General features: G+C 46.4%; 1 protein-coding gene across 1 annotated transcript in view; it reads left to right on the top strand.

The window, feature by feature from the left end:
- Window positions 1-19,883, top strand: part of LOC147123306 (rho GTPase-activating protein 7-like) — a 266,741-nt gene that overhangs the window by 186,111 nt on the left and 60,747 nt on the right. Inside the window, exon 3 of the mRNA XM_085965765.1 lies at window positions 17,928-18,059. Within this exon, the coding sequence (XP_085821891.1) occupies window positions 17,928-18,059 (132 nt within the window). The remainder of the gene's footprint in view (window positions 1-17,927; window positions 18,060-19,883) is intronic.

Here is a 19,883-nt window from a genome sequence, read left to right as displayed (position 1 = left end):
CCCATGGGCTGTGATGTCCCATGGGTTGTGATGCCCCATTGCTTGTGATGCCCCATGGGTTGTGATGCCCCATGGGTTGTGATGCCCCATTGGTTGTGATGCCCCATGGGTGTGATACCCCATTGGTTGTGATGCCCCATTGGTCGTGATGCCCCATGGGTGTGATACCCCAATCGTTGTGATGCCCCATTGGTTGTGATGTCCCATTGGTTGTGATGTCCCATTGGCTGTGATGTCCCATTACTTGTGATGTCCCATTGGCTGTGATGCCCCATTGGTTGTGATGTCCCATTGGTTGTGATGCCCCATTGGCTGTGATGTCCCATTAGTTGTGATGTCCCATGGGCTGTGATGCCCCATGTGTGTGATGCCCCATGTGTGTGATGCCCCATGGTTTGTAATGCCCCATGTGTGTGATGCCCCATTGGCTGTGATGCCCCATGGGTTGTGATGCCCCATGGGTTGTGATGTCCCATGGGTTGTGATGTCCCATGGGTTGTGATGCCCCATGGGTTGTGATGCCCCATGTGAGTGATGCCCCATGGGTTGTGATGTCCCATTAGTTGTGATGTCCCATGGGCTGTGATGCTCCATGTGTGTGATGCCCCATGTGTGTGATGCCCCATGGTTTGTAATGCCCCATGTGTGTGATGCCCCATTGGCTGTGATGCCCCATGGGTTGTGATGCCCCATGGGTTGTGATGTCCCATGGGTTGTGATGTCCCATGGGTTGTGATGTCCCATTAGTTGTGATGTCCCATGGGCTGTGATGCCCCATGTGTGTGATGCCCCATGTGAGTGATGCCCCATGGGTTGTGATGTCCCATTAGTTGTGATGTCCCATGGGCTGTGATGCCCCATGTGTGTGATGCCCCATGTGTGTGATGCCCCATGGTTTGTAATGCCCCATGTGTGTGATGCCCCATTGGCTGTGATGCCCCATGGGTTGTGATGCCCCATGGGTTGTGATGTCCCATGGGTTGTGATGCCCCATTGGCTGTGATGTCCCATTAGTTGTGATGTCCCATGGGCTGTGATGCCCCATGTGTGTGATGCCCCATGTGTGTGATGCCCCATGGTTTGTAATGCCCCATGTGTGTGATGCCCCATTGGCTGTGATGCCCCATGGGTTGTGATGCCCCATGGGTTGTGATGTCCCATGGGTTGTGATGTCCCATGGGTTGTGATGCCCCATGGGTTGTGATGCCCCATGTGAGTGATGCCCCATGGGTTGTGATGTCCCATTAGTTGTGATGTCCCATGGGCTGTGATGCCCCATGTGTGTGATGCCCCATGTGTGTGATGCCCCATGGTTTGTAATGCCCCATGTGTGTGATGCCCCATTGGCTGTGATGCCCCATGGGTTGTGATGCCCCATGGGTTGTGATGTCCCATGGGTTGTGATGTCCCATGGGTTGTGATGTCCCATTAGTTGTGATGTCCCATGGGCTGTGATGCCCCATGTGTGTGATGCCCCATGTGAGTGATGCCCCATGGGTTGTGATGTCCCATTAGTTGTGATGTCCCATGGGCTGTGATGCCCCATGTGTGTGATGCCCCATGTGTGTGATGCCCCATGGTTTGTAATGCCCCATGTGTGTGATGCCCCATTGGCTGTGATGCCCCATGGGTTGTGATGCCCCATGGGTTGTGATGTCCCATGGGTTGTGATGCCCCATTGGCTGTGATGTCCCATTAGTTGTGATGTCCCATGGGCTGTGATGCCCCATGTGTGTGATGCCCCATGGTTTGTAATGCCCCATGTGTGTGATGCCCCATTGGCTGTGATGCCCCATGGGTTGTGATGCCCCATGGGTTGTGATGTCCCATGGGTTGTGATGTCCCATGGGTTGTGATGCCCCATGGGTTGTGATGCCCCATGTGAGTGATGCCCCATGGGTTGTGATGTCCCATGGGTTGTGATGCCTCATGGGTTGTGATGCCCCATGTGTGTGATGCCCCAAGTGTGTGATGCCCCATGTGTGTAATGCCCCATGGTTGTGATGCCCCATTGGTTGTGATGTCGCATTGGTTGTGATGTCCCATAGGTTGTGATGTCCCATTGGATGTGATGTCCTATTGGTTGTGATGTCCCATTGGTTGTGATGTCCCATTGGTTGTGATGCCCCATTGGCTGTGATGCCCCATGGGCTGTGGTGTCCCATTGTTTGTGATGCCCCATGGGTGTGATGTCCCATTGGTTGTGATGCCCCATGGTTGTGATGTCCCATTGGTTGTGATGTCCCATTGGTTGTGATGTCCCATTAGTTGTGATGTCCCGTTGGTTGTGATGTCCCGTTAGTTGTGATGTCCCATTGGCTGTGATGTCCCATTAGTTGTGATGTCCCATGGGCAGTGAAGCCCCATGTGTGTGATGCCCCATGTGTGTGATGCCCCATGGGTTGTGATGCCCCATGTGTGTGATGCCCCATTGGCTGTGATGCCCCATGGGTTGTGATGTCCCATGGGTTGTGATGCCCCATCGGTTGTGATGCCCCATGGGTTGTGATGTCCCATGGGTTGTGATGCCCCATCGGTTGTGGTGCCCCACGTGTGTGATGCCCCATTGGTTGTGATGCCCCATGGGTTGTGATGTCCCATTGGTTGTGATGCCCCATGTGTTGTGGTGCCCCATGGGTGTGATGTCCTATTGGTTGTGATGCCCCATTCGTTGTGATGCCCCATGGGTTGTGATGTCCCATGGGTTGTGATGTCCCATTGGTTGTGATGCCCATTGGTTGTGATGCCCCATGGGTGTGATGACCCATTGGTTGTGAAGCCCCATGGGTGTGATTTCCTATTGGTTGTGATGCCCCATTGGTTGTGATGCCCCATTGGTTGTGATGGCCCATTGGTTGTGACGCCCTATTGGTTGTGACGCCCTATTGGTTGTGATGCCCCATTGGTTGTGATGCCCCATTGGTTGTGATGCCCCATTGGTTGTGATGTCCCATTGGCTGTGATGCCCCATTGGTAGTGATGTCCCATGGGTTGTGCTGCCCCATTGGTTGTGATGCCCCATGGGTGTGATGTCCCATTGGTTGTGGTGCCCCATGTGTGTGATGTCCCATTGGTTGTGATGACCCATGAGTGTGATGTCCCATTGGTTGTGATGTCCCATTGATTGTGATGTCCCATTGGTTGTGATGACCCAAGGTTGTGAAGCCCCATGGGTGTGATGTCCTATTGGTTGTGATGTCCCATTGGTTGTGATGTCCCATTGGCTGTGGTGTCCCATTGGTTGTGATGTCCCATTGGTTGTGATGCCCCATTGGTTGTGCTGTCCCATTGGTCGTGATGCCCCATTGGTTGTGATGCCCCATGGGTTGTGATGCCCCATTGGTTGTGATGTCCTATTGGATGTGATGTCCTATTGGTTGTGATGTCGCATTGGTTGTGATGTCCCATAGGTTGTGAAGTCCTATTGGATGTAATGTCCTATTGGTTGTGATGTCCCATTGGTTGTGATGTCCCATTGGTTGTGTTGCCCCATTGGCTGTGATGCTCCATGGGTTGTGGTGTCCCATTGGTTGTGATGTCCTATTGGATGTGATGTCCTATTGGTTGTGATGTCGCATTGGTTGTGATGTCCCATAGGTTGTGATGTCCTATTGGTTGTGATGTCCCATTGGTTGTGATGTCCCATTGGTTGTGTTGCCCCATTGGCTGTGATGCCCCATGGGTTGTGGTGTCCCATTGTTTGTGATGCCCATGGGTGTGATGTCCCATTGGTTGTGATGCCCCATGGTTGTGATGTCCCATTGGTTGTGATAAACCATTGGCTGTGGTGTCCCATCGGTTGTGATGTCCCATTGATTGTGATGCCCCATGGTTGTGATGTCCCGTGGCAGTGATGCCCTATTGGTTCTGATGCCCCATTCATTTTGATGCCCCATTGGTTGTGATGTCCCATTGGTTGTAATGCCCCATGGGTTGTGATGCCCCATGGGTTGTGATGCCCCATTGGTTGTGATGTCCTATTGGATGTGATGTCCTATTGGTTGTGATGTCGCATTGGTTGTGATGTCCCATAGGTTGTGATGTCCTATTGGTTGTGATGTCCCATTGGTTGTGATGTCCCATTGGTTGTGATGCCCCATTGGCTGTGATGCCCCATGGGCTGTGGTGTCCCATTGTTTGTGATGCCCCATGGGTGTGATGTCCCATTGGTTGTGATGCCCCATGGTTGTGATGTCCCATTGGTTGTGATGTCCCATTGGTTGTGATGTCCCGTTGGTTGTGATGTCCCGTTAGTTGTGATGTCCCATTGGCTGTGATGTCCCATTAGTTGTGATGTCCCATGGGCAGTGAAGCCCCATGTGTGTGATGCCCCATGTGTGTGATGCCCCATGGGTTGTGATGCCCCATGTGTGTGATGCCCCATTGGCTGTGATGCCCCATGGGTTGTGATGTCCCATGGGTTGTGATGCCCCATGGGTTGTGATGCCCCACGTGTGTGATGCCCCATTCGTTGTGATGCCCCATGGGTTGTGATGTCCCATGGGTTGTGATGTCCCATGGGTTGTGATGTCCCATTGGTTGTGATGCCCATTGGTTGTGATACCCCATTGGTTATGATGCCCCATGGGTGTGATACCCCATTGCTGGGCTGCCCCATTGGTCGTGATGCCCCATGGGTGTGATGCCCTATTGGTTGTGCTGCCCCATTGGTTGTGCTGCCAAATTGGTTGTGATGCCCCATTGGCTGTGATATCCCATGGGTGTGAAGCCCCATTGGTTGTGATGCCCCATGGTTGTGATGCCCCATTGGTTGTGATGCCCCATTGGTTGTGATGTCACATTGGTTGTGATGTCCCATTGGTTGTGAGGCCCAATGGGTGTGATGTCCCATTGGTTGTGATGTCCCATTGGTTGTGATGTCCCATTGGTTGTGATGCCCCATTGGTCATGATGCCCGATGGGTGTGGTGCCCCATTGATTGTGATGTCCCATGGCTTGTGATGCCCCATTGGTTGTGATGCTCCTTGAGTGTGATGTCCCATTGGTTCTGATGCCCCATGATTTTGATGTCCCATTGATTGTGATGCCCCATTGGCTGTGGTGTCCCATTGGTTGTGATGCCTCATGGTTGTGATGCCCCATGGTAGTGAGGCCCTATTGGTTGTGATGCCCCATTCATTGTGATACCCCATTGGCTGTGATGCCCCATGGGTGTGATGTCCCATTGGTTGTGATGTCCCATGTGTTGTGATGCCCCTTGGGTTGTGGTGTCCCATTAGTTGTGATGCCCCATGGGTTGTGATGCCCCATGGGTTGTGATGTCCCATTAGTTGTGATGTCCTATTGGTTGTGATGTCCTATTGGTTGTGATGTCCTATTGTTTGTGATGCCCCATGGGTTGTGATGCCCCATGGTTTGTGATGTCCCATTGGTTGTGATGTCCCATTGGTTGTGATGCCCCATTGACTGTGATGCCCCATTGGTTGTGGTGTCCCATTGTTTGTGGTGCCCCATGGGTGTGATGTCCCATTGGTTGTGATGCCCCATGGTTGTGGTGCCCCATTGGTTGTGATGCCCCATGGGTTGTGATGCCCCATTGGTTGTGATGTCCCATTGGTTGTGATGTCCCATTGGTTGTGATGTCCCATGGTTGTGATGTCCCATTGGTTGTGATGCCCCATTGGTTGTGATGCCCCATTGGTTGTGATGTCCCATTGGTTGTGATACCCCATTGGTTGTGATGTCGCATTGGTTGTGATGTCCCATTGGTTGTGATGTCCCATTGGTTGTGATACCCCATTGGTTGTGATACCCCATTGGTTGTGATACCCCATTGGTTGTGATGTCGCATTGGTTGTGATGTCCCATTGGCTGTGATGTCCCATTAGTTGTGATGTCCCATGGTTGTGATGTCCCATTGGTTGTGATGTCCCATTGGTTGTGATGCCCCATTGGTTGTGATGCCCCATTGGTTGTGATGTCCCATTGGTTGTGATACCCCATTGGTTGTGATGTCGCATTGGTTGTGATGTCCCATTGGCTGTGATGTCCCATTGGCTGTGATGTCCCATTGGTTGTGATGTCCCATTGGTTGTGATATCCCATTAGTTGTGATGTCCCATGTGCTGTGATGCCCCATGGCTTGTGATGTCCCATTAGTTGTGATGTCCCATTGGCTGTGATGCCCCATGGGTTGTGGTGCCCCATTGGTTGTGATGTCCCATTGGTTGTGATGCCCCATTGGTTGTGATGCCCCTTGGATGTGATGTCCCATTGGTTGTGATGTCCCATGGGCTGTGATGTCCCATGGGCTGTGATGCCCCATGGGTTGTGATGTCCCATTGGTTGTGGTGCCCCATTGGTTGTGATGTCCTATTGTTTGTGATGCCCCATGGATTGTGGTGTCCCATTGATTGTGATGTCCTGTGGTTGTGATGTCCTGTGGTTGTGATGTCCCATTGGTTGTGATGTCCCATTGGTTGTGATGTCCCATTGGCTGTGATGCCCCATGGGTTGTGATGCCCCATGGGTTGTGATGCCCCATGGTTGTGATGCCCCATTGGTTGTGATGCCCCATTGGTTGTGATACTCCATGGTTGTGATGTCCCATTGGTTGTGATGCCCCATGGTTGTGATGCCCCATTGGTTGTGATGCCCCATGGTTGTGATGCCCCATTGGTTGTGATGCCCCATTGGTTGTGATGCCCCATTGGTTGTGATACTCCATGGTTGTGATGTCCCATAGGTGTGGTGCCCCATTGGTTGTGATGCCCCATTGGTTGTGATGCCCCATTGGTTGTGATGCCCCATTGGTTGTGATGCCCCTTGGTTGTGATGTCACATTGGTTGTGATGCCCCATTGGTTGTGATGCCCCATTGGTTGTGATGCCCCTTGGTTGTGATGTCACATTGGTTGTGATGCCCCATTGGTTGTGATGCCCCATGGTTGGGATGCCCCATGGGTTGTGATGTTCCATTAGTTGTAATGTCCCATTGTTTGTGATGTCCCATGTGGGTGATGCCCCATGTGGGTGATGTCTCTTTGGCTGTGATGCCCCATTAGTTGTGATGCCCCATTGGTTGTGATGCCCCATTAGTTGTGGTGTCCCATTAGCTGTGATGCCGCATTGGTTGTGATGTCCCAATAGTTGTGATGCCCCTTTGGTTGTGATGTCCCATTAGTTGTGATGTCCCATGGTTGTGATGCTCCATTGGTTATTATGTCCCATTGGTTGTGATGTTCCATTGGTTGTGATGTCCCATTGGTTGTGATGTCCCATTAGTTGTGATGTCCCATTTGCTGTGATGTCCCATTAGTTGTGATGCCCCATGGGCTGTGATGCCCCATGGCTTCTGATGTCCCATTAGTTGTGATGTCCCATTGGCTGTGATGCCCCATGGGTTGCTATGTCCCATGGGCTGTGATGTCCCATGGGCTGTGATGTCCCATGGGTTGTGGTGCCCCATTGGTTGTGATGTCCCATTGGTTGTGATGCCCCATTGGTTGTGATGCCCCTTGGATGTGATGTCCCATTCGTTGTGATGTCCCATGGGCTGTGATGCCCCATGGTTTGTGATGTCCCATTGGTTTTGATGTCCTATTTGTTGTGATGCCCCATGGATTGTGGTGTCCCATTGGTTGTGATGTCCTGTGGTTGTGATGTCCCAGTGGTTGTGATGGCCCATTGGTTGTGATGTCCCATTGGTTGTGATGTCCCATTGGCTGTGATGCCCCATGGGTGTGATGTCCCATTGGTTGTGATGCCCCATGGGTGTGATGTCCCATTGGTTGTGATGCCCCATTGGTTGTGATGTCCCATTGGTTGTGATGCCCCATTGGTTGTGATGCCCCATAGGTGTGATGCCCCATGGTTGTGATGCCCCATTGGTTGTGATGCCCCATGGTTGTGATGTCGCATTGGTTGTGATGCCCCATTGGTTGTGATGCCCTATTGGTTGTGATGCCCCATGGTTGGGATGCCCCATTGGTTGTGATGTTCCATTAGTTGTAATGTCCCATTAGTTGTGATGCCCCATTGGTTGTGATGCCCCATTATTTGTGATGCCCCATTAATTGTGATGCCCCATGTGGGTGATGTCTCTTTGGTTGTGATGTCCCATTAGTTGTGATGCCCCATGTGGGTGATGTCTCTTTGGTTGTGGTGCCCCATAAGTTGTGATGCCCCATTAGTTGTGATGTCCCATTAGTTGTGATGCCCCATGTGGATGATGTCTCTTTGGTTGTGACCCCCCATTAGTTGTGATGCCCCATGTGGGTGATGTCTCTTCAGTTGTGGTGCCCCATAAGTTGTGATGCCCCATTAGTTGTGATGTCCCATTAGTTGTGATGCCCCATGTGGATGATGTCTCTTTGGTTGTGACCCCCCATTAGTTGTGATGCTCAATGCTCAAATAAGTGGCATCAGCTTTTCTGTCACAGTTCAATGCTGATTACGTCCCTTGAATCACTTATGTTAATTTACTATATATTCAGTAAATCTCCCATTGCATTGCACATGAAAATTTAAGACCAAGAGGGGAATTTTAACCACCAAAAACTGGCGGGTTGTGGTGGGGTGGTGTGGGATATTAAAATGTTATAAATCTGATTCCTGACCCCAATTTGCCCCCAACCCACCCACTTCTAGGTTTAACGGAGGCAGGACGAGGGACAGGCAACCAACCCACTCACAGGAGGCGGGTTGGCAATTTAAATATTATAATGAGCCTCACATTTAACCATCATTTTAAATTTAACCCTGGCCGGCCAAGTTTTCCGGACCTCAGGAAACCCAATGGCTAAAGGGAGACGGGGACTGCTCCATCCAGGAGGTAAGTGCCATTCCACTTACCTGCTAGATCCAGCTTACCTGCTTCACCCACCACCCCCCCACCCTCACGATTGGATCCCACACCTGACCTTTCCATTCTCCTTCATGAGGCCTCCAGTGTCAACCCCTCCGATCCTTCCAATCTTCCCTCTGCTCTGGTCTCTGATCTCCATTGTGGCCTCCGGACTCTGATCACCCTGGCCTCCGATCACCCCAATGTTCCCCGGCTCATGACTCCCGATCTTCCCCCCCACCTCCCCAATCCCTCCTTCCTCACCGCTGCCCGGCTGCGGCCTGGTGTCACAGGCCTACCCATCCGACAGCCAGCCAGCCTTTCAATTTGGGTGGCTGCAGCCAGGAAATGGAGACAATAAATGTTAATCAGGTCCTGGTGTTAAAATCAGCAGAACCTGAGGGAAACCCATTCTTCTGGGTTTCCTGACCTCAATCCAGCACCGCCGCTCCCTCCCTGCCTCCATGTTAATATCCAGACCCAAGTGTGGGGGTGGGTGGTAAATGGACCGAGAGAGGAGAGCATGGGGAAAGGGAAAAGGGGTTTAGGAGGAAGATGGGGGAAAGGGAACAGAAGATGAATACTGACAAATTATCTTAGCAAGGAAGGGACAGACTCTCAGCCAATGGTTGGGGGGTTGGCAGCGGCAGTAACACCCATCAGATGGGAGGGTTGGCAAGAGGAGGGTCATGAAATGGCTGGAGGGAACCCCCCAACATTATGCTTCTGGCACAGCCACTAAAATTAGGTCACAGCAAGGGCAGTTGTAGACTTCAAAAAGGCTGAGGTGGGGCGGTCGGGCCAGCAAAATACCACAGTGGAGGCGACGATGCTCAGTAAATTGTGGGCTTCCAGTGCCTAGAAAAGTTCCAGTGAAGGTAGCCTATCAAGTATGCAGCTATGCCCCCAAAGCGGCTTTACAGTAGTGGATTCCAACAGCAGAGATAGTGCTGGAGGCAGTCTGGCTGATTGAGCAGGCTGCTAGATTTCAGGGCTAGGACACCTGACGCCAGGAGCAAGGGCCACAAGTGAAGGCTGACAGCAGTGTTGGTGAGTAAGTCATAGGAATATAGGGCCTATAACTCAGGACCCAGGTTTTAATGAATTTTCAGCCTGTTGCATGAAAGCCTCCTCTCTCTGTTGACTAGCTCTCCTTCTGCCTTAAAACCCCTCTCGTACCCTTTGGTCCTTTGTCTCTGGCTTTTTGCATATCCTCCCTCTCTTCATCTCACTATTGTTGGCCTCCAGCCATCTTGGCTCCACTATCTGGAACTCCTTCCCTTAACTTCTTCACCACGCCACCTCTCTCGCCTTCTTTAAAAACCTTCTCAAAACTCATCTTTTCAACCATGTTTTTGGTCCCTTCTCCTAATGTCTCCTTCCATGACTGGGCACCCATTTCCCTGTCCATTCCCATTTTTAAAGTGTGTTGGGACATTTTCACATTAAAGATGCTATATAAATGCAAGTTGTTGTTGCTATAGGTTTGCATATTATTATCATAGGCTGAGAAAAAAGCACCGCTGCATATTTTAGACAGAACTCATTTGTGGGACTTTTAGACTCGTAGAAAACTATTCCATTGAATAGTCGCCAAACTCAAACAAAAGTTCCCTTCATTAAAGTATACTTCCACCCCAGCCCTGCCACTGCCAAAAGTGAACTTTCTATAAACATGGACTAAGATTTATAAAAACACAAGTAATATTCAAACTCATTTATGTCCAGTCGCACGCACATAGCTTTAAACCTAAATATTTTAACATTATCACAGTATCTGCACTGTTGTCAGATGTCCAAACTTACCTCTAGCACTATGCTTGGACTTAGGCTTTGATGATTAAAAATGATTGTGGTGTCAAGGGTGCTATAATTAGCCTGAAATCCTCTGTGTTATGGAAGGGGAAATCAACCAGGGGTGGCTGCACCTAATTGTTATTCAGTGACCCCCTGCTAGAAGCGGATGTCAGTGGAGGACAAGATCAGTCACAGCTGTGATCTCCATTACAGTGGAATAGCTTCTGGGCACTCGCTATCTCGGCTCACACTTGGGCCACATAGGCAAGGTACGAGGCCAACCATGAAATTAAACCCCAACAAGAATGCACTGGCTTGAGGAGGAGGGGGATAAAGGAAAGAACTTTTAAAAAATGCGTGATGTTCAACTTGGGTTTAAAAGCTGAGTAATATGTTGTTCAAGCAAAATAACAGAAACTTTAAAGCATTAGTTTGCATCATACTCACAGGAGCCTTTTTGAAAAGTTGCCTCAAACTGCAATATCATTCAGCTCATCTGGAGATACAATATAATCCTTCTTTGATCATAATGGTCCTTCCTCATTTTGAAAGGTCATATAGTTACAGATGGAATTCTTCTCTGTAGAATTCATCTAACCTTCTTCTCACTTTAACATGGGACAAATGCGTTCAAAGTGTTTTGTGTCAGTGGAATTGATCTGTCAAAAAGATCAATTTTTAGGCCTTAATGTTGTTTTCTTGTTCCTAAAATGTCTACATTCCCTGTGATTTTAATCCACATCAAACATTGGTGTTCCTTGCAGGTGCACCTATGAACAGGTCTTCTTGGTATTGACCCTCTAACGTACTTACATGTAAATTAAGTTGTTGCAATCTTGATAGTTCAATAAATCTCACTCAGGGCCTGCGCTGGACATCACTACTAGTCCTGAGTGTAGATGAAAGAGATGGGGAATTAGCACAGGAGCTGGCAGAACACAAAGTACTTGGTTAAAGTCCAGAACCCATCAGTCACTACTGAAGCTGAAATCAAGAGCAAATTCTGCAAGGAAGGAGAATGCCAAATGCAAAGCGTATGTTCCACAGAGTTTACAATTGTGTATAGAAGAAGAGTAAAGAAAAACAGACAACCCCCTCTCTATTCTTAGTAACATTTATCTGAAGTGTGCTCTTGTTGTCATGGAAGTGAAAATAATTAAATTTTTGATAACATACTCGAACATTTTTTCTGAACTAAATTGGGCTATAAAGGGTTTGTTACTTTCCTACAAAATTGGGCATTTTTAAAGTAATTATTCTTAACATTTTAAAGTTAAAGGAACATAAGAAATTTAATAGCAAAATTCTGCGGATGCTGGAAATCCGAAATAACAACAGAAAACACTGGAAAAACTCAGCAGGAAAGGCAGCATCCGTGGGGAGAGAAACAGAGTTAACATTTCAGGTTGAAGAACTTTCACCAGAACTGGAAAAAAGCAGGAAATGGAAAGCAAGTTTAGGGGCTGGGAAAAGGGGGAGGGGATGAAAAAACAATAGAGAAGGTCGGTGATAGGATAGAAAGCAGGAGAGATTAAGAGACATTGAGAGATATTCAAGGCAAGAGGAGGTGGTAATGGGACAGGTTAAGGAATAAAGGATGGCTCTAGATAAAGTGTGAATTGCGCTGGCAGAATGGAAGACAGCTGAAGGGAGGGAAGAAAAAAAGGCCAAACAAAAAGTGTGGATAAAAAAAAGAAAATATATATATGTGATAGGGGCAAGGTTATGATCTGAAATTGTTGAAATCTATGTTGAGTCCAGAGGGCTGTAGAGTGCCTAATCGAAAGATGAAGTGCTCTTAATGTCTCTTAATCTCTCCTGCTTTCTATCCTATCACATACCTTCCCTTTTGTGCTTTCATCCCCTCCCCCTTTTCCCAGCCCCCAACTTGCTTTCCATTTCCTGCTTTTTTCTAGTTCTGACAAAAGGTCTTTGACCTGTACCATTAACTCTGTTTCTCTCTCCACAGATGCTGCCTGGCCTGTTAAGTTTTTCCAGCGTTTTCCGTTATAAGAAATTTAATACTGGACATGGAAACTTTTAGAAAATTGAAGCAATCTTCACAGCTGTTAATATACAGTTCAAAACTATTCATGTGTTACAGGGAATCTGTTTTTAGAAAATAAGTTGTAAGCTTATCTTAGCATGTGGGTAATATTTTACTTCTAACAACTTCTACAGCATTCTCCCACTGATACCCAGTAGCAATGTAGGAAAGCAGTGGCTTATCAGAATGATTTTCACAAGCACTCGAATACTGTGATTTCAAAGAGAATACAAAGTAACAGCACATTCTCTGAGCAGCAATGTAATACATCACATAAAAATACTAAAGCTATGAAATACCATAGAGTAAAAAATCTGCTAGCCAATCCGGTGGCTCAATGAGTTAACCTTGTGAATAGCTAAGCTATGCAGATCAGAAAGATCGCAGGCATAATTCTTGGCATGTGCTGAGTGAGCTGATCTCAGTTAGAACAGCGATGGGGGTTGGGGGCTACACTTGGCCTCACTGTTCCTCAGTTAGGGAGGAGAGAATCGGCCAAGGTTCCCACTCCTGATTGCTATCTGGTGACCAGAGCTGAAAAGTTTGTGTGGCTGGATGTAAGGATCAGGACAATATCAAGCTCAACTATTGCAATCACATAGTCTGCTAATACCCATTGCCCAGGCTCATATTTGAATAATAGCCACTTGGTGAGATAATGAGGAGCGCCTGATAAAAATAAAACAAAAAAGGTGACTCAACTGTGGCTAACAAGGGAAATTAGGGATAGCATAAGATCCAAGGAGAGGACATATAAATTGGCCAGAAAAAGCAGCGAACCTGAGGATTGGGAGCAGTTTAGCAATCAGCAAAGGAGGACAAAAGGATTAATTAAGAGGGTAAAATAGAGTATGAGAGTAAGCTTTCAGGAAACATAAAAACTGACTGTAAAAGCTTCTATATACATGTGAAGAGAAAAAGATTGGTGAAGTTAAGCATAGGTCCCTTGCAGTCAGAATCAGGGGAATTTATAATGGGGAACAAAGAAATGGCAGACCAACTAAATACATACTTTGGTTCTGTCTTCACAAAGGAGGACGCAAATAACCTCCCAGAGATGTCAGGGAACATAGGGTCTAATGAGAGGGAGGAACTGAATGAAATCAGTATTTGTAGGGAAATGGTGTTAGGGAAATTGACGGGATTGAAGGCCGATAAATCCCCAGGGCCTGATACGCTACATCCTAGGGTACTTAAGGAAGTGGCCCTAGAAATAGTAGATGCATTGCTGGTCATCTTCCAAAATTCTATAGACTCGGGTACAGTTTCCCATGGATTGGAGGGTAGCTAATGTAACCCTACTATTTAAAAAAGGTGGTAGAGAGAAAACGGGGAATTATAGACCGGTAAGCCTGACATCGGTAGTGGGGAAAATGCTAGAGTCCATTATAAAAGATGTAATAGCAGAGCACTTGGAAAACAGTGACAGGATCGGACAAAGTAGACATGGAACTACAAAAGGTAAATCGTGCTTGACTAATCTACTGGAATTTTTTGAGGATGTAACTGGTAGAATAGATAAGGGAGAACCAGTGGATGTGGTGTATTTGGACTTTCAGAAGGCTTTCGATAAGGTCCCGCATAAGAGATTAGCGTGCAAAGTTAAAGCACATGGGATTGGGGGTAAGGTATTGACTTGGATAGAGAACTGGTTGGCAGACAGGAAGCAAAGAGTTGGAATAAACAGGTCTTTTTCCGAGTGGCAGGCAGTGACTAGTGGGGTACCGCACGGATCGGTGCTAGGACCCTAGCTATTCACAATATATATTAATGATCTAAACGAGGAAACTAGATGTAATATCTCCAAGTTTGCAGATGACACAAAGCTGTGTGTGCTGTGAGGAGGATGCCGAGAAACTCCAGTATGATTCGGACAGGTTGGGTGATTGGGCAGATGCATGACAGATGCAGTATAATGTGGATAAATGTGAGGTTATGCACTTCGGTGGCCAAAACAGGAAGGCAGATTATTATCTGAACGGCAACAGATTGGGAAAAGGGGAAGTGCAACGAGACCTGGCTGTCCTTGTGCACCAGTCGCTGAAAGTAAGCATGTAGGTGCAGCAGGTGGTTAAGAAGGCAAATGGTATGTTGGTCTTCATATCGAGAGGATTCGAGTACAGGAGCAAGGATGTCTTGCTGCAGTTGTACAGGGCCTTGGTGAGGCCACACCTTGAGTATTGTGTGCAGTTTTGGTCACCTTATCTGAGGAAGGATGTTCTTGCCATGGAGGGAGTGCAGTGAAGATTCACCAGACAGATACCTGGGATGGCAGGAATGACGTATGAGGAGAGATTGGGTCGATTGGGCTTGTACTCGCTGGAGTTTAGAAGAATGAGAGGGGATCTCATTGAAACTTATAAAATTCTAACAGGAGTAGACAGACTAGATGCAGAAGGATGTTCCCAGTAGCCAGGGAGTCCAGAACCAGGGGTCACAGTCTAATGATAAGGGGTAAGCCATTTAGGACAGAGATGAGGAGGAATTTCTTCACCCAGAGAGTGGTGAACCTGTGGAATTCTCTACCACAGAAAGCAGTTGAGGCCAATTCATTAAATATATTCAAGAAGGAGTTGGATATATTTCTTAAGGCTAAAGGGATCAAGGGATATGGGGAGAAAGCAGGGACAGGGTACTGAATTTGGATGATCAGCCATGATCTCATTAAATGGCGGAGCAGGGTCGAGGGGCCGAATGGCCTACTCCTGCTCCTATCTTCTATGTTTCTATAGCTGTGGAACTGTACCATAGTACCTGTAACAAGACCTTCAGGAGAACAGGGAAGAGAGAAAATAATAGTGAAAAACAGACACCATGTGATCAACAAAAATGGATTTTTATTATTATGTTCACTGGATAAATGTGCTGGGTAAAACAGTGTGAGCACTGCCAGGAAAGTGTTAGGTTACCAGCACCTTTGATGGGTTTGTGCTGAGTGAGCTAATGACAGCCAGGCAGCTGTGGTGGTGCTACAATTGGCTTCAGTGTAGCCGGGCTAGGGAGGGGCGAAAGGGAGCCGCAGTTCCCATTCTTAATTGCTATCCCTGCTGCAAAGGTTGAAGGCGGCAGGATATAGACAACAAATGTGAAATTGTACTCGCTCCTTCCAAACAATTATAGAGACAGCTATGAAATCAAAGAATGTGTCCATATTTTTTTTTGAAGAAACACAATAATTATGAAGAAACTAAACTTTGCAATTACTTTAACCATAAACTAAAAGAGCAAAATGAAGTAATAATTTTTCTCTGCTGCCTCTCATTCTCTGTCCTCCCTCTCATTCCCTCTTTTTCTCTTTCATTCCCTGCCTCCCTTTGCAATTCCTTTGTGAAAGGAATGCTGCCTGTTTTACTGATTGCTTTGTTTGTTTTATTCAGCATTGCTTGCAATTGAATGCGCAGCCAGGTGTAATAAGTAACATTTTCAACTATAAAAGAGCTGCATGCTGCTCAGCAAACATTGCTTGGTCACCAATGTTCAGTCCCCATTATAGACTCCAATTACAGTCAGGTTTTACTGGGGCCCACATGGACCAAATAATAAATAAAAATCTAACTATTTAGTAACGTGCCCCAACAAAATAAAAAACGATGTAATTGCGTACATTGCATGTACCTGCTTGTGTCCCTGGAGAACAGGACTGTGTTTAGACCTAATACTTGTCACAGTTAAATAGTTTGCCATCATTCGCTGTCCAGAGTCACACCTGAAGAATGGTTGCTTTAGTGATGTACAGGAAACTTTGTGATATCCGGCACCGACGGGACCGAGCTGTTGCCGTCCCATCAAAACTGCCGGACAAACCAGCGCTAATGTTAAAACATACGGAAGCTTTTGAGCTCCGTATCTAGCAACAAACCCTGTTGCAACAGCTTCTAAACAGTTGGCCGTAGCTTGCAAGCGTCTCTGTAGCTAAGCAACAGCTTTAGCTAGACCTTGCAGAGCCTGACTAGTGAAAAAAAAGCAACAAAAAGAAAAAAAACTTACTGAACCGACTCCTGAATTTTGCCGGTGGCTCGAGCATTCCAGACAGTTAACCTCCGGATAAACCAAAATTTCCTGTACTGGGCATCTGCTGTTACCTGTGGAAATGTACCCCAACAAAAATCAGTGCCTTTAAGAAAATCAAGGTGCAAATTGAAAGGGTGGAAAATATGATAATTTACCGGTTAAGTTAACAAGTTAGGTGCTGTTCTAACTATGCTGTAATTTTCAAAGAATTATGTCCTCATAAGTGGAACGTGCTATTATCAGAAGTGGAATCTGTTTGTTCTGTTGAAGGAAAACTCCATTTTGCACTTTCTAATTTCAATAAATTGTACTTGCAAGTGAGCAAAACATTCTGCAAAAGCCCCTCATATTTTGTTTCATCACAGAAATTGTGCCTCCTCCCCCCTCTACAATGCAGATTTCATCTGGCAAATCCTGCATCACCTAAATTTACTCCCAAAAATGAGTGCATCACTGACTTGCAATCACATCCCATGTCTCTAATTGATATTGGGATGTGATTTTGAAACACTGCATAGCACCTGACTGCCATTGTATGGGAGATGCTGTGTGTGGGGAAAACTTCGTAGTGGAAGTGACTGTACATGCAACTTGTATGCAGTATAGCTCATAAAGTTATTTTATGAAACTAAACACAGATGGAACAAAAGGGGGATTTCTCAGATCTTTCTTCAGTAGTAAGTGCTGTTTATTAATACTGGAATGTGCAGAATTTAGCGGAAATACAACAGGGATAGTTTCAAAAAAAGTTTTATCAGTGGAATTTGTTTTAATCACAGATTTGTGAACATTTTGAATGTAGAACCTGGTTGGCTAATCTAAGGAGCATTGCCTGATGTCAAGGCCACCTTCAGTTCCAGGTCTCTAACTTTTGGAAGAATTTATGATGTTGATTATTACTGATTTTTTTTTTGTATGGGCTTATTACCTGCTTTTTCAGGTAAAAGATCCCATGACACTATTGAGAAGAAGAGCAGGGGAGTTATCCCCAGTGTCCTGGCCAATATTTTTCCCTCAATCAACATCACAAAAACAAATGATCTGGTCATTGTCATATTGTTGTTTGTGGGAGCTTGCTGTGCGCAAATTGGCTCCCGCGTTTCCTAAATTACAATAGTGACTACACTTCAAAAGTACTTTATTGGCTGTAAAGTGCTTTGGGACGTCCTGATGTCATGAAAGGTGCTTTATAAATGCAAGTCTTTCTTTCTTTTATTAAGGTTTTGTATGGGTTAATATTATGATGTTTCCCACGGTCTGTTGGCAGGAGTTGGAGTCTGATTCAGAGAATGGAGCAGATGTGATTGCAATCAGTCAAAACCAGAAGGTTCATCTTGTCCACTCACCACTTGGATCCACATCCTCCATGGCAGGTCCGGGGGCTAAACCAAAGACTGGGGTAGGTTTGGAAAATTTAAACAAACCAAATAATTCTTAGAACAGATAGATTGCTATAAATTGTAGTAATGTTTATACCAAGATAGTAACTTTTTGAGTGCTGCCTGCTTGCAAAGGACCATATTTTCTTCCCTCTGCTGATTTTAGTGAGAAAATGAGTAAAAAGTGGTGTAATATTGGTAGAAAACACTAACAGACTATTTGGCCAGGTTTAGCACTGCTCTGATGGTCCCTATCCCTACAAAAAAGGAGTAATGAAGTTTTGTGAAACATGATGAAAAGTCAGAATTTTACTTGTTGAGGTCTTATTAGGGCCATTAATGATGAACTCATGCAGTCATCCACAGCTGCAGAATCAAATCAAAAATGAGTATTTTTCCATGTCAGATCAAGCATGAATGACTTTAGTGAAGGGAAAGGTTTCAAAAGTGTAACTATGGTGGATAAAGCTAGCAGTAGAGGGGAGTTTTCCGCCCAAGAGGATTTGGCTGTGGCATTTGTGAGTATATTGCATTGGAGGAGTGCAAGGTGGAGGAGTTGGCAGCCCAGGAGAGCAGAGGTTATAGATGGTACACAACTCCCAGCAGATACTATCCCAGGTTAAATCAGTTAACCAGGCATGATAGAGGAGTAGCGCATGAGAAGGCACAGGCTTACAGGGAGGATATAACTAAGCTAGGACATTTGGACCGCAGAGACCTGCAGGAAGAGCCAACCATCCACTATACACTATCACTACTGCTCTCAACTTTGATGCCACAGTGACCCTTCAGGAACCCACAAAGGATATCACAGGACTTCAGACATTGGCTTCTGGACATCTAAATCCATATTGAAGTAGTGGCACTTTTGCATCAATGGTAAGCAGCTTTTTCCAATCCACAAGGCAAAGTTTAAAAGGCAAAGCCAATAACAAAAGAGATAGCAGCAGACAGTCAGCCAGCAGAGAAGGAATATAATCCAGCTGGGAAAAAAGGAGAGCAGGGAGCAACCAATCAGGAAAACAGAGATGGAGGAACAGCAAATCTAATAACCTTCCCATTGTTCGTTAGTCTAGGCAATTTCAGTTTTTATTGGTGTTTGCAAAACCTTCTGTCATATACAATCTACGTTTATTCACCTAGATAATATGTAACCTGAAATGTAGATTAACATTTTGAATTTAACCAAGAACTTTTAAAACTGTGGTTAACAGAGACTGCCTGACAGTGGCAGTTAACTGTCTGTCAACTGTAAGTGCTTGTCTTGAATAGGTACTAATTACTCTGAGCAAGGAGCGGAGAGAGCACTTGTAACTTGGGTGTGGCTCTTAGGGTATAAAAGTAAACACTATCTACTGAAGCACAGAGTGGTCTTAAATGGAGTGCACTTAAACAGAGTGTTAAAGTTGGGAATTTGGAACTGAGGGTGAAGGAGGTGCTGCTTTTTGCCTCCAATACTTGAAGTGCTTTGTGTAACATGTAAATATTTAATTTCATCTACCTAGAGCTAGTAATTAGTTTAAAAAAACTAAACTATAAACTAAGTTACTTAAATACATGAATTTAATTAATAAAATAAATAAAACAAGGTTATATAGGGATGGCAGGGCAGGTGGTGTGCCGCCACTGCAACATGTGGGAGTTTGTGGGGAGCACCGTGATCCCGGACAACCACGTCTGCAGTAAGTGTCTGCATCGTGAGGAACTTCAGCTCAGAGTTGTTGAGCTGGAGTCCAAGGTGCGGGCATTGCAGGGCATCAGGAAGGGGTAGAGTGACCTGGGCACTTTGATCCAGGAGGCAGTCACACCCCTCAGGTTAGGTAGTGGTACAAGTCTGGTTAGTG

This window comes from Somniosus microcephalus, chromosome 2 (genome assembly GCF_052327205.1).
Source record: "Somniosus microcephalus isolate GS21.2 chromosome 2, FLI_Smic_1.0, whole genome shotgun sequence".
NCBI classification, from domain to species: Eukaryota; Metazoa; Chordata; class Chondrichthyes; order Squaliformes; family Somniosidae; genus Somniosus; species Somniosus microcephalus.
Note: the sequence above shows the minus strand (reverse complement) of the source record. Positions and strands in the feature narration are given on the sequence as shown.